The sequence below is a fragment of the Coregonus clupeaformis genome, chromosome 10 (genome assembly GCF_020615455.1).
Source record: "Coregonus clupeaformis isolate EN_2021a chromosome 10, ASM2061545v1, whole genome shotgun sequence".
In the NCBI taxonomy this organism is placed as follows: Eukaryota; Metazoa; Chordata; class Actinopteri; order Salmoniformes; family Salmonidae; genus Coregonus; species Coregonus clupeaformis.
Genome location: NC_059201.1, coordinates 16,651,841 through 16,664,759, shown reverse-complemented (window position 1 = coordinate 16,664,759; position 12,919 = coordinate 16,651,841). Strand labels below are relative to the sequence as shown.

General features: G+C 44.4%; 1 protein-coding gene across 1 annotated transcript in view; it reads right to left on the bottom strand.

Moving 5' to 3' along the window:
- LOC121575227 (guanine nucleotide-binding protein G(i) subunit alpha-2-like) overlaps window positions 1–12,919 on the bottom strand; it is a 113,868-nt gene that overhangs the window by 6,678 nt on the left and 94,271 nt on the right. Inside the window, exon 5 of the mRNA XM_045222864.1 lies at window positions 769–897. Coding sequence (XP_045078799.1) covers window positions 769–897 — 129 coding nt within the window. The remainder of the gene's footprint in view (window positions 1–768; window positions 898–12,919) is intronic.

The window sequence follows — 12,919 nt, the reverse complement described above, 5'->3', positions numbered from 1 at the left end:
AAAACACTAAATGGAAGTGTATGCTGACTCCATTTGAACACCTCTATTCCATTTGATGTGTAAAGGTGGTTGTGGTGGTGGTATTGACATTTAACCTGGAACTTCCTCAGGAGTTTATAATTAATACATAGATAGAAAGATGACTGAGAAATTGTTCAGTTACACAGGATAAAAGAGTAATGGAGGAATGGATCCAATTCCCACATTCAAATGATCAGAGATTTCTGAAGCCACTGCCATTGAACACATAAACCAGCCTGCAAATAGCCACGCAACAGGCCAGTCCATCAACACTTTTTCACACCACTTCCCCACCATACACACACACACACACACACACACACACACACACACACACACACACACACACACACACACACACACACACACACACACACACACAGAGAGAGAACCAGACCAAGTCAGTCAGCTGGAAATGGCCTTTTCAAAGTAACAACCAGACAAGATGGTGTCTTGGAGTGAAGAAGAAAGACAGAGAGGAAAGAAACAGAGGTTCCTTTGTGTTTGGGCAATGGTGCGGGCAGTGGTTTCAAAATGAACCACATCCTGATGCTAACTTATGAGAAAGGATTAGGCTACCCATTTCACATTCACCATCAACAACAGACAGAAATTAAAGCAGTGCTTTCTGCTGGAACAATACATATCAGAATATAAAGGAGGAACCTTTGATTCACAATGGGGAACTAGTGCACTGGCGCGCGCGCGCACACACACACACACTAGGAAAGTCAGTGGTCCACTTACTTAAAGTGCAGGTCTTTGAAGGTGAAGTGTGTCTCAACGATGCCGGTGGTCTTCACTCTGGTCCGCAGCACGTCCTGCTGTGTGGGGATGTAGTCTGCTTTGGCTATCCTCTCCAGGTCATTCAGGTAGCTGACAGGGACAACACACACACATGGGTCAGAATATAGACAGCTGTCAGATTAAAAACCAGGTGGACTTTCACTAAGCCTAGGGTCACAGGGTTTCAGGCATCTAACTCTACACCACTGGCTTTCCCACATTGTTAATGGTATTGGTGAAATCTGTTTATTTAACCCCCATCAATATAAACTCATCACTTAACAAGTACACACACTAAGTAGATAAAGATCCATCAACATAAGTCTGAAGTGCCCTCTCTATGGTGGATATGATACGCATCAGCACTCAATCTGCCAGGAGATTCCGACAGACTGACTCTTAACCCATTTACACACACATACAGATGATAGTGGTATTAGATCATTGGGAAACCATCTGATTTTGCCTGTTGAGAGGGAAAACTATTGTGTCAGACCACTGCAAATCATTACTGTCCAGCCTAGTCTCAGACTAGACGTAACATAGTAAACTAAAATCTGGGACACTCAAATGAGTATGATATGTTAGTTTTGGTTACATAACACAGAAGGTTATTTAAGTCAAAAACAAAAATGAAGGTGGTTGGTCAGGGTGGATAGGTGGGCATATAACGCAAACGTCTAGGAACCCAAAGGCTGCGTGTTCGAGTCTCATCACGGAAAACATTAGCATTTCTGCTAATTAGCCACTTTGCAACTAGTTACTACTTTTTAGCTACTTTGCAACTAAACTCAGCAAAAAAAGAAATGTCCTCACTGTCAACTGAGTTTATTTTCAGCAAACTTAACATGTGTAAATATTTGTATGAACATAAGATTCAACAACTGAGACATAAACAGAATAAGTTCCACAGACATGTGACTAACAGAAATAGAATAATGTGTCCCTGAACAAAGGGGTGGGGATCAAAATCAAAAGTAACAGTCAGTATCTGGTGTCGCCACCAGCTGCATTAAGTACTGCAGTGCATCTCCTCCTCATGGACTGTACCAGATTTGCCAGTTCTTGCTGTGAGATGTTACCCCACTCTTCCACCAAGGCACCTGCAAGTTCCCGGACATTTCTGGGGGGGAATGGCCCTAGCCCTCACCCTCCGATCCAACAGGTCCCAGACGTGCTCAATGGGATTGAGATCCGGGCTCTTCGCTGGCCATGGCAGAACACTGACATTCCTGTCTTGCAGGAAATCACGCACAGAACGAGCAGTATGGCTGGTGGCATTGTCATGCTGGAGGGTCATGTCAGGATGGGCCTGCAGGAAGGGTACCACATGAGGGAGGAGGATGTCTTCCCTGTAACACACAGCGTTGAGATTGCAGGCAATGACAAGCTCAGTACGATGATGCTGTGACACACCGCCCCAGACCATGACGGACCCTCCACCTCCAAATCAATCCCGCTCCAGAGTACAGGCCTCAGTACAACGCTCATTCCTTCGACGATAAACGTGAATCCGACCATCACCCCTGGCGAGACAAAACCGCGACTCGTCAGTGAAGAGCACTTTTTGCCAGTCCTGTCTGGTCCAGCGATGGTGGGTTTGTGCCCATAGGCGACGTTGTTGCCGGTGATGTCTGGTGAGGACCTGCCTTACAACAGGCCTACAAGCCCTCAGTCCAGTCTCTCTCAGCCTATTGCGGACAGTCTGAGCACTGATGGAGGGATTGTGCGTTCCTGGTGTAACTTGGGCAGTTGTTGTTGCCATCCTGTACCTGTACCGCAGATGTGATGTTCGGATGTACCCATCCTGTGCAGGTGTTGTTACACGTGGTCTGCCACTGTGAGGACGATCAGCTGTCCGTCCGGTTTCCCTTTAGCGCTGTCTTAGGCATCTCACAGTACGGACATTGCAATTTATTGCCCTGGCCACATCTGCAGTCCTCATGCCTCCTTGCAGCATGCCTAAGGCACATTCACGCAGATGAGCAGGGACCCTGGGCATCTTTCTTTTGGTGTTTTTCCGAGTCAGTAGAAAGGCCTCTTTAGTGTCCTAAGTTTTCATAACTGTGACCTTAATTGCCTACCGTCTGTAAGCTGTTAGTGTCTTAACGACCGTTACACAGGTGCATGTTCATTAATTGTTTATGGTTCATTGAACAAGCATGGGAAACAGTGTTTAAATCCTTTACAATGAAGATCTGTGAAGTTATTTGGATTTTTACAAATTATCTTTGAAAGACAGGGTCCTGAAAAAAGGGACGTTTCTTTTTTTGCTGAGTTTACTTAGCATGTTAGCTAACCCTTCCCCTAACCCTAACTTTAACCTAACTCCTAAACCTAACCCCTAACCCTAAAACCTAGCTGACGTTAGCCACCTAGCCAATGTTAGTGTTAGCCACCTAGCTAACGTTAGCCATAACAAATTGGATTTGTAACATGTATCGCAAATTCGTAACATATTGTACGAATTAAATCGTAACATATCATACAAATTGTAATTCGTAACATATAATACAAAATTGGATGATGGACATCCACAAATTAATACATACCATATACAAATGTTACATATCATACTAATTTGAGTGTCCTGGATTTTCGTTTACTATGTTACGTCTACCCTCGAGTCCAGGTTGTACTGTCAGATTCCTCTCATGTTGCGGCCAGGAGTTAATTGAATGGTTTCATTAATTGAGATCTTTAGTTCATGGAAATGGAGCTTTGTTTATCAACAGCTGTCTGTTCATTTCCTTAGCAGTAGTGGCCCTGTGGTGTAATTTGAATATAGAGCACAGTTCTTGGCCCTATGAGGATGATTGACACATATCTGAATGGTGGAGATAGAAGCTGGGAGGCTGGGCTTCATATTTAAGATCAAATCAATGTCTCAACACACAGTTTATTAGGTACACCACCCCGTTCACAAAAATGGCCATGTGGCCGTGGCTTGCTACATAAAGCAGGCAGACCGGCATTGAGGCATTCAGTTACGGTTCGATTGAAAGTTAGAATGGGCAAAATTAGTGACTTAAGTGACATTGAGCATGGTATGATCGTCGGTGCCAGACACGCCGGTCCCAGTATCTCAGAAACGAGCATCCTGGGCTTTTCACGCACGAAAGCGTAGCGTTTACCGAGAACGGTGCGACAAACAAAAAACATTCCAGTCAGCGGCCGTTCTGTGGGTGAAAACAGCTCGTTGATGAGAGAGGTCGAAGGAGAATGGCAAGAATCGTGCAAGCTAACAGGTGGGTCACAAACAGGCAAATAACGGCGCAGTACAACAGTGGTGTGCAGCACGGCATCTCGGAACACACAACTCATCAGTCCTTGTCAACACTGAACAATTGAGGAGTGGAAAAACAGCCTGGTCAGACGAATCCTGGTTCCCGTCATTCTGATGGCAGAGTCAGGATTTGGTGTAAGCAGCATGAGTCCATGGCCCCATCCTGCCTGGTGTCAACGGTACAGGCTGGTGGCAGTGGTGTAATGGTGTGGGGAATGTTTTCCTGGCACACGTTATGTCCCTTGATACCAACTGAGCAACGTTTGAATGCTGCACCTTGTAGAATCCACCCCCCGAAGAATTCAGGCTGTTCTGGAGGCAAATTGGGGTCCAACCCGGCACTAGATGGGTGTACCTAATACATTAGTTATTTTTCTGCCTAATAAAGATGTTCTGGATGGTGTGCTTCCTCACTGTACAGTACCACTACCATCAGCCACACCCACCGTCATATTCACCTCATTTTACCACAGACTTACCACCCTCACATTCTCAGTTTCCCTCTCTGTGTTTATACCTGCAGAGGTTGACTTCTAGAGACTGTTGGATAAACAGTGTGCCCTGAGCTGAGGTTTACACAGCTATGCCAGCATCATCACAGAACCATAGAGAAACCCAGAGCCATTCGAATAATACAGCGGCCGGCCAGAAGATGGTACATAAACATCATGGCACAGTGTTCGTGTTCAGTGGTAGAAAAAGTACCCAATTGTCATACAAAAGTATTTGGTTTTAAATATACGTAAGTATCAAAAGTAAATGTAATTGCTCAAATATTCTTAAGTATCAAAATTAAAAGTATAAATAATTTCAAATTCCTTATATTAAGCAAACCAGACAGCACCATTTTTTATTAATTTATGGATAGCCAGGGGCACACGCCAACACTCAGACATAATTTATAAACAAAGCATTTGTGTTTAGTGAGTCCGCCAGATCAGATGCAGTAGGGATGACCAGGGATCTTCTCTTTAAGTGCGTGAATTAGAAAATGTTCCTGTCCTGCTAAGCATTCGAAATGTAACGAGTAATTTTGGGTGTCAGGGAAAATGTATGGCGTAGAAAGTACATTATTTTCTTTAGGAATGTAGTGGAGTAACGGCTCGTGTACACTAACACGCAATAAATTGCAGAGTGCCACGTCGGCCGCCCAGAGTGGCTCGCTTGTGGGCGTGATGGCAGCATATAGCAGCAGTTCAGTTGGGCATCAAGAATTCAGCATAGCAAGCTTGTATGAAGGTATATTATTAAAATGGGTAAATAATTTAATCCATTCTTCATTTCATGAATTTATTCACAGGTAAATAGTAATATGCTCTAAACCGCTCTGGTGACAAATAAAACTTTGCTGCCCTGTTTCCAATCGTCCACATGGCCGGCAGAACCATTTAAAAAATGTAAAAGAAATACGATGTATTATTAGCTAACTAGCTACAGTGCAGGCTAACTCAAATGAGCTGCTAACGTAGCTAGCTATCTAGACAAACGTACATACTGTATAGATAGCTAGCTAGCTAATTGAATATCACCAGCTACCTAACTTCATATTAGCTAGCTATCTTGATGTATTTATCATTGTAAAAATAAAATAAAACTCCAAATGCATTTGAACTGTCCGGACAACTGGAGGCCCAAGGCTGGTTAAGAGACACCGCTAGAGACACTATGTCATTTTGATGACATGAGAGTAGCACTGTAATTCATTAAATCAAATGCAGTGCTCCTCTGTTCTTACCTCTTTCCCTTTCTGTCTTTTACACTCTCACACTTCTCTCCCCACCTTCTCTTTCTTCCTCAGTTGTGCATTGAAGTCGAAATTGAACTTGTATTTATAATATTACAATTATAATATTTATAATGCATTTATTTTGTATTTATAACACTTGGATAATGAACTTCCAATAACGCATTTCACATTCTCTACTGGATGAAATTAAGTAACTAATTTGATGAAATACTACACCTATCCTGTGTCCTCAGATCAGTGCTGGTGAAGGAAATTAGATATTGAGATGAACCTGTTTTAGAGTATTTACATGATGCATAGGAAATGTAGTGTACTGTTTCTTAAATTATATGTTTGCATATATACAGCGCATTCGGAAAGTATTCAGGCCCTTTGACTTTTTCCACATTTTTGAAGTTACAGCCTTATTCTAAAATGGATTAAATTGTTTTTTCCTCAATCTACACACAATACCCCATAATGACAAAGCAAAAACAGGTTTTTAGAAATTTAATTAAAAATAAATACGGAAATATCACATTTACATACGTATTCAGACCCTTTACTCAGTACTTTGTTGAAGCACTTTTGGCAGCGATTACAGCCTCGAGTGTTCTTGGATATAACGCTACAAGCTTGACACATCTATATTTGGGGAGTTTCTCCCATTCTTCTCTGCAGATCCTTTCAAGCTCTGTCAGGTTGGATGGGGAGCATCGCTGCATAGCTATTTTCAGGTCTCTCCAGAGATGTTCCATCGGGTTCAAGTCCGGACTCTGGCTGGGCCACTCAAGGACATTGAGACTTGTCCCGAAGCCACTCCTGTGTTGTCTTGGCTGTGTGCTTAGGTTCGTTGTCCTGTTGGAAGGTGAACCTTCGCCCCAGTCTGATGTCCTGAGCGCTCTGGAGCAGGTTTTCATCAAGGATCTCTATTTTGCGTCGTGCACCTTTTCCTCGATCCTGACTAGTTTCCCAGTCCCTGTCGCTGAAAAACATCCCCACAGCATGCTTCACCGTAGGGATGGTGCCGGGTTTCCTCCAGATGTGACGCTTGGCATTCAGGCTAAAGAGTTCAATCTTGGTTTCATCAGACCAGAGAATCTTGTTTCTCATGGTCTGAGAGTCTTTAGGTGCCTCTTGCCAAACTCCAAGCAGGCTGTCATGTGCCTTTTACTGAGGAGTGGCTTCCGTCTGGCCACTCTACCATAAAGGTCTGATTGGTGGAGTACTGCAGAGATGGAAGAAACTTCCAGAAGGACAACCATCTCCACAGAGGAACTCTGGAGCTTTGTCAGAGCGACCATCGGGTTCTTGGTCACCTCCCTGACCAAGGCCCTTCTCTCCCGATTGCTCAGTTTGGCCGGGGGGCCAGCTCTAGGAAGAATCTTGATGGTTCCAAACTTTGTCCATTTAAGAATGATGGAGGCCACTGTGTTCTTGGGGACCTTCAATGCTGCAGAAATGTTTTTGTAATCTTCCCCAGATCTGTGCCTCGACACAATCCTGTCTCGGAGCTCTACGGACAATATCTTCAACCTCATGGCTTGGTTTTTGCTCTGACATACGACTTGCATCCTTGGCACAAAGTTATATTATATTCTACTCAATCCATAGGCTTCATTGATGCCATTCAGACTGTTTTGACGTCGATATAACCGGCTATGATAGCTGGAGGTTCATATTTATACCAAAACGTTTTAGGGTCCATACACAGATCGGCTACATAGCTAGCAACACATCCATTGGCATACAGGTATTTTTATCCTCCACTACACAATAAGCAAGAAAATAGTTAGCTTGCTACGTTACTTCAGCTGCATTGCATGGCAAATATCAGCAAGGTAAGCTTACAAAATGGTACATTACATTTGCAGGAAATGCTTTAGCTAGCTAGAGTCTTTACATCCACTGTTTCACAAGACGACAGCCTGGTTTTCTGGTTCTCAGGTGTCCCTAAAACATTAAACACAAATTACAATTTCATACTCATGTCACAACACCCATAAAGCTAGCTAGCTAAATAGCGATTTTCATAAATTAACTTTGACCAAAAAATATGCATAATTGTTTCTCTACCTTAACTAAATTCCTTTCAACTGCAAATGTTTTGCATGATTCGTTCTAACGTTATAATTACTTACATTTGCTTCCATCATGAAAATTCTCCAGCGTTTGGTCGCAGTGTCAAATTCGTCATGGGAACCACTCGATATGATTGGTCATCGCCCAGCGGTCGCCGCTGGTGATTTGCATGAAGTTGGGAAATGTTTAACTTTTTCACCACCCACGCCACGTTCGAGCTGCCCAACGGTCCCCCGCCCCCTCCGCGTCTCACCACTTTCCTTAAACTGAAAATGAAAGGGAAGCGGTGTTTCACCGCGCGGTGCCGCCAGTAATGTACACGGGCAGTAAAAGTAAAAGTCGTCAAAAATATAAATAGTAAAGTACAGGTACCCCAAAAAAACTACTTAAGAAGTACTTTAAAGTATTTTTACTAAAGTACTTTACACAACTGTTCGCGTTCTCTGCCTATAGTCCTGCCTAAGCCAAGTCTGTGCGTATATTAAAGTGTTCTCCACACACACACTCCTTCCTTCGTCTCAAACCACTGTCTATGATCGAATAACTCTAATCGCATGCCCCACAGAGAAAGGCCTCCTTAGTTGTCTGCGATTCACATATTGAAACATTACTTGATTTGAGATTTAGATTTCTAGTATCCAGAGCTTAATTGAATCCTGTGGGCTTACAGTTACAATTTACAAACCCTCCACTACCTCCTCATGCTCCACCTCCTAGCACTAGTTAAACATTTTTGTGGTTATTAGCTCTATGCTTTGATTCATTTGCTCAGGGATTTGACCTTTGGAGAGCAGGTGAGTTACAGTAGCGGAGCTGTAGGAGTGATTCTAGCCTGCTGAGAGGTGTAGCTGAGAGCTGATAGGGCCTCTCCATGTGCTCTGAGATAGATGACAGTCTGGAGGCTGATATTGTTGAAGCACACAGGAAGGTTCTCTAACTACAGCAGTCACAGTGCTCTGTAGAGCCCTGATGAAATAACGTAAATCCTTGTCACCGGCACCTCCTCCCCAACCTCTCGGGGGCCATCTCAACAATACGCTTAGCAGAAAGCCAGAGCTTTAATAAGAGCAGGGCGAGAGAGAGAGAGAGAGAGAATGATAAAAATAGGATTAGACTTCGTAATACAACAGTGAGTGAGATCAATATTTAGTCGGCTGCCAGGCAATCATTTTGTGAAACACCATCCTGTCATGCCTTTTAGAGCCCATTTCCGGCGCTATGCAATCTCACCAAGAGCCCTTGTGTCTAATGGACTGCCTTGAGAACAAATACAGCACTCTCTCTGCTGCAGGTGGAAATACATGTACAAGTGGAATTCCAGGCACATGGACGGTGAGTGTAACAGGAATAGGGGATGTGTTGTGTTTTTTTCTACATTTCCATATAGAGTGAACTGTTTGCCCTGGTGATACGGGCCTCTCACCTACACCACACTGCAAAAGCACTGAGGAGAGAGAGCCTTGCAGCATTACTGTGCGTTCTTTCATCATTAGACTATCACCGTAGCACTACATTACACAGACGGAGTATGGTGTTTCCGTCGACACATTGGTGCAGCTGGCTTCCGGGTTAAGCGGGCGGGAGTTAAGAAGAGCGGTTAGGCGGGTCATGTTTCGGAGGACGCATGACTCGACCGTCGCCGCTCCCGAGCCCGTTGTGGAGTTTTTTTAATGGACAAAAAAATTGATTTCCTTTCAAAAACAAGGACATTTCTAAGTGACCCCAAACTTTTGAACAGTAGTGCGTGTGTGTGTGTACACGTACACACACACACACACACACACACACATACATACATACAGTGGGGAGAACAAGTATTTGATACACTGCCGATTTTGCAGGTTTTCCTACTTACAAAGCACGTAGAGGTCTGTAATTTTTATCATACGTACACTTCAACTGTGAGAGACGGAATCTAAAACAAAAATCCAGAAAATCACATTGTATGATTTTTAAGTAATTAATTTGCATTTTATTGCATGACATAAATATTTGATCACCTACCAACCAGTAAGAATTCCAGCTCTCACAGACCTGTTAGTTTTTCTTTAAGAAGCCCTCCTGTTCTCCACTCATTACCTGTATTAACTGCACCTGTCCACACACTCAATCAAACAGACTCCAACCTCTCCACAATGGCCAAGACCAGAGAGCTGTGTAAGGACATCAGGGATAAAATTGTAGACCTGCACAAGGCTGGAATGGGCTACAGGACAATAGGCAAGCAGCTTGGTGAGAAGGCAACAACTGTTGGCGCAATTATTAGACAATGGAAGAAGTTCAAGATGACGGTCAATCACCCTCGGCCTGGGGCTCCATGCAAGATCTCACCTCGTGGGGCATCAATGATCATGAGGAAGGTGAGGGATCAGCCCAGAACTACGCGGCAGGACCTGGTCAATGACCTGAAGAGAGCTGGGACCACAGTCTCAAAGAAAACCATTAGTAATACACTACGCCGTCATGGATTAAAATCCTGCAGCGCACGCAAGGTCCCCCTGCTCAAGCCAGCGCATGTCCAGGCCTGTCTGAAGTTTGCCAATGACCATCTGGATGATCCAGAGGAGGAATGGGAGAAGGTCATGTGGTCTGATGAGACAAAAATAGAGCTTTTTGGTCTAAACTCCACTCGCCGTGTTTGGAGGAAAAAGAAGGATGAGTACAACCCCAAGAACACCATCCCAACCGTGAAGCATGGAGGTGGAAACATCATTCTTTGGGGATGCTTTTCTGCAAAGGGGACAGGACGACTGCACCGTATTGAGGGGAGGATGGATGGGGCCATGCATCGCGAGATCTTGGCCAACAACCTCCTTCCCTCAGTAAGAGCATTGAAGATGGGTCGTGTCTGGGTCTTCCAGCATGACAACGACCCGAAACACACAGCCAGGGCAACTAAGGAGTGGCTCCGTAAGAAGCATCTCAAGGTCCTGGAGTGGCCTAGCCAGTCTCCAGAACTGAACCCAATAGAAAATCTTTGGAGGGAGCTGAAAGTCCGTATTGCCCAGCGACAGCCCCGAAACCTGAAGGATCTGGAGAAGGTCTGTATGGAGGAGTGGGCCAAAATCCCTGCTGCAGTGTGTGCAAACCTGGTCAAGACCTACAGGAAACATATGATCTCTGTAATTGCAAACATATATCTCTGTAATTGCAAACGCATGCCTGTATATGTGCTTTCTTGAGCAGGGGGACCTTGCGGGCGCTGCAGAATTTCAGTCCTTCACGGCGTAGTGTGTTACCAATTGTTTACTTGGTGACTATGGTCCCAGCTGCCTTGACATCATTGACAAGATCCTCCCGTGTAGTTCTGGGCTGATTCCTCACCGTTCTCATGATCATTGCAACTCCACGAGGTGAGGTCGGCCCCAGGCCGAGGGAGATTGACAGTTATTTTTTGTTTCTTCATTTGCGAATAATCGCACCAACTGTTGTCACCTTCTCACCAAGCTGCTTGGCGATGGTCTTGTAGCCCATTCCAGCCTTGTGTAGGTCTACAATCTTGTCCCTGACATCCTTGGAGAGCTCTTCGGTCTTGGCCATGGTGGAGAGTTTGGAATCTGATTGATTGATTGCTTCTGTGGACAGGTGTCTTTTATACAGGTAACAAGCTGAGATTAGGAGCACTCCCTTTAAGAGTGTGCTCCTAATCTCAGCTCATTACCTGTATAAAAGACACCTGGGAGCCAGAAATCCTTCTGATTGCCTGTAATTTTCATCATAGGTACACGTCAACTATGACAGACAAATTGAGATTTTTTTTCTCCAGAAAATCACATTGTAGGATTTTTAATGAATTTATTTGCAAATTATGGTGGAAAATAAGTATTTGGTCACCTACAAACAAGCAAGATTTCTGGCTCTCACAGACCTGTATCTTCTTCTTTAAGAGGCTCCTCTGTCCTCCACTCGTTACCTGTATTAATGGCACCTGTTTGAACTTGTTATCAGTATAAAAGACATCTGTCCACAACCTCAAACAGTCACACTCCAAACTCCACTATGGCCAAGACCAAAGAGCTGTCAAAGGACACCAGAAACAAAATTGTAGACCTGCACCAGGCTGGGAAGACTGAATCTGCAATAGGTAAGCAGCTTGGTTTGAAGAAATCAACTGTGGGAGCAATTATTAGGAAATGGAAGACATACAAGACCACTGATAATCTCCCTCGATCTGGGGCTCCATGCAAGATCTCACCCCGTGGGGTCAAAATGATCACAAGAACGGTGAGCAAAAATCCCAGAACCACACGGGGGGACCTAGTGAATGACCTGCAGAGAGCTGGGACCAAAGTAACAAAGCCTACCATCAGTAACACACTACGCCGCCAGGGAGTCAAATCCTGCAGTGCCAGACGTGTCCCCGCTTAAGCCAGTACATGTCCAGGCCCGTCTGAAGTTTGCTAGAGTGCATTTGGATGATCCAGAAGAGGATTGGGAGAATGTCATATGGTCAGATGAAACCAAAATAGAACTTTTTGGTAAAAACTCAACTGATCGTGTTTGGAGGACAAAGAATGCTGAGTTGCATCCAAAGAACACCATACCTACTGTGAAGCATGGGGGTGGAAACATCATGCTTTGGGGCTGTTTTTCTGCAAAGGGACCAGGACGACTTATCCGTGTAAAGGAAAGAATGAATGGGGCCATGTATCGTGAGATTTTGAGTGAAAACCTCCTTCCATCAGCAAGGGCATTGAAGATTAAACGTGGCTGGGTCTTTCAGCATGACAATGATCCCAAACACACCGCCCGGGCAACGAAGGAGTGGCTTCGTAAGAAGCATTTCAAGGTCCTGGAGTGGCCTAGCCAGCCTCCAGATCTCAACCCCATAGAAAATCTTTGGAGGGAGTTGAAAGTCCGTGTTGCCCAGCGACAGCCCCAAAACATCACTGCTCTAGAGGAGATCTGCATGGAGGAATGGGCCAAAATACCAGCAAGTGTGTGAAAACCTTGTGAAGACTTACAGAAAACGTTTGACCTGTGTCATTGCCAACAAAGGGTATATAACAAAGTATTGA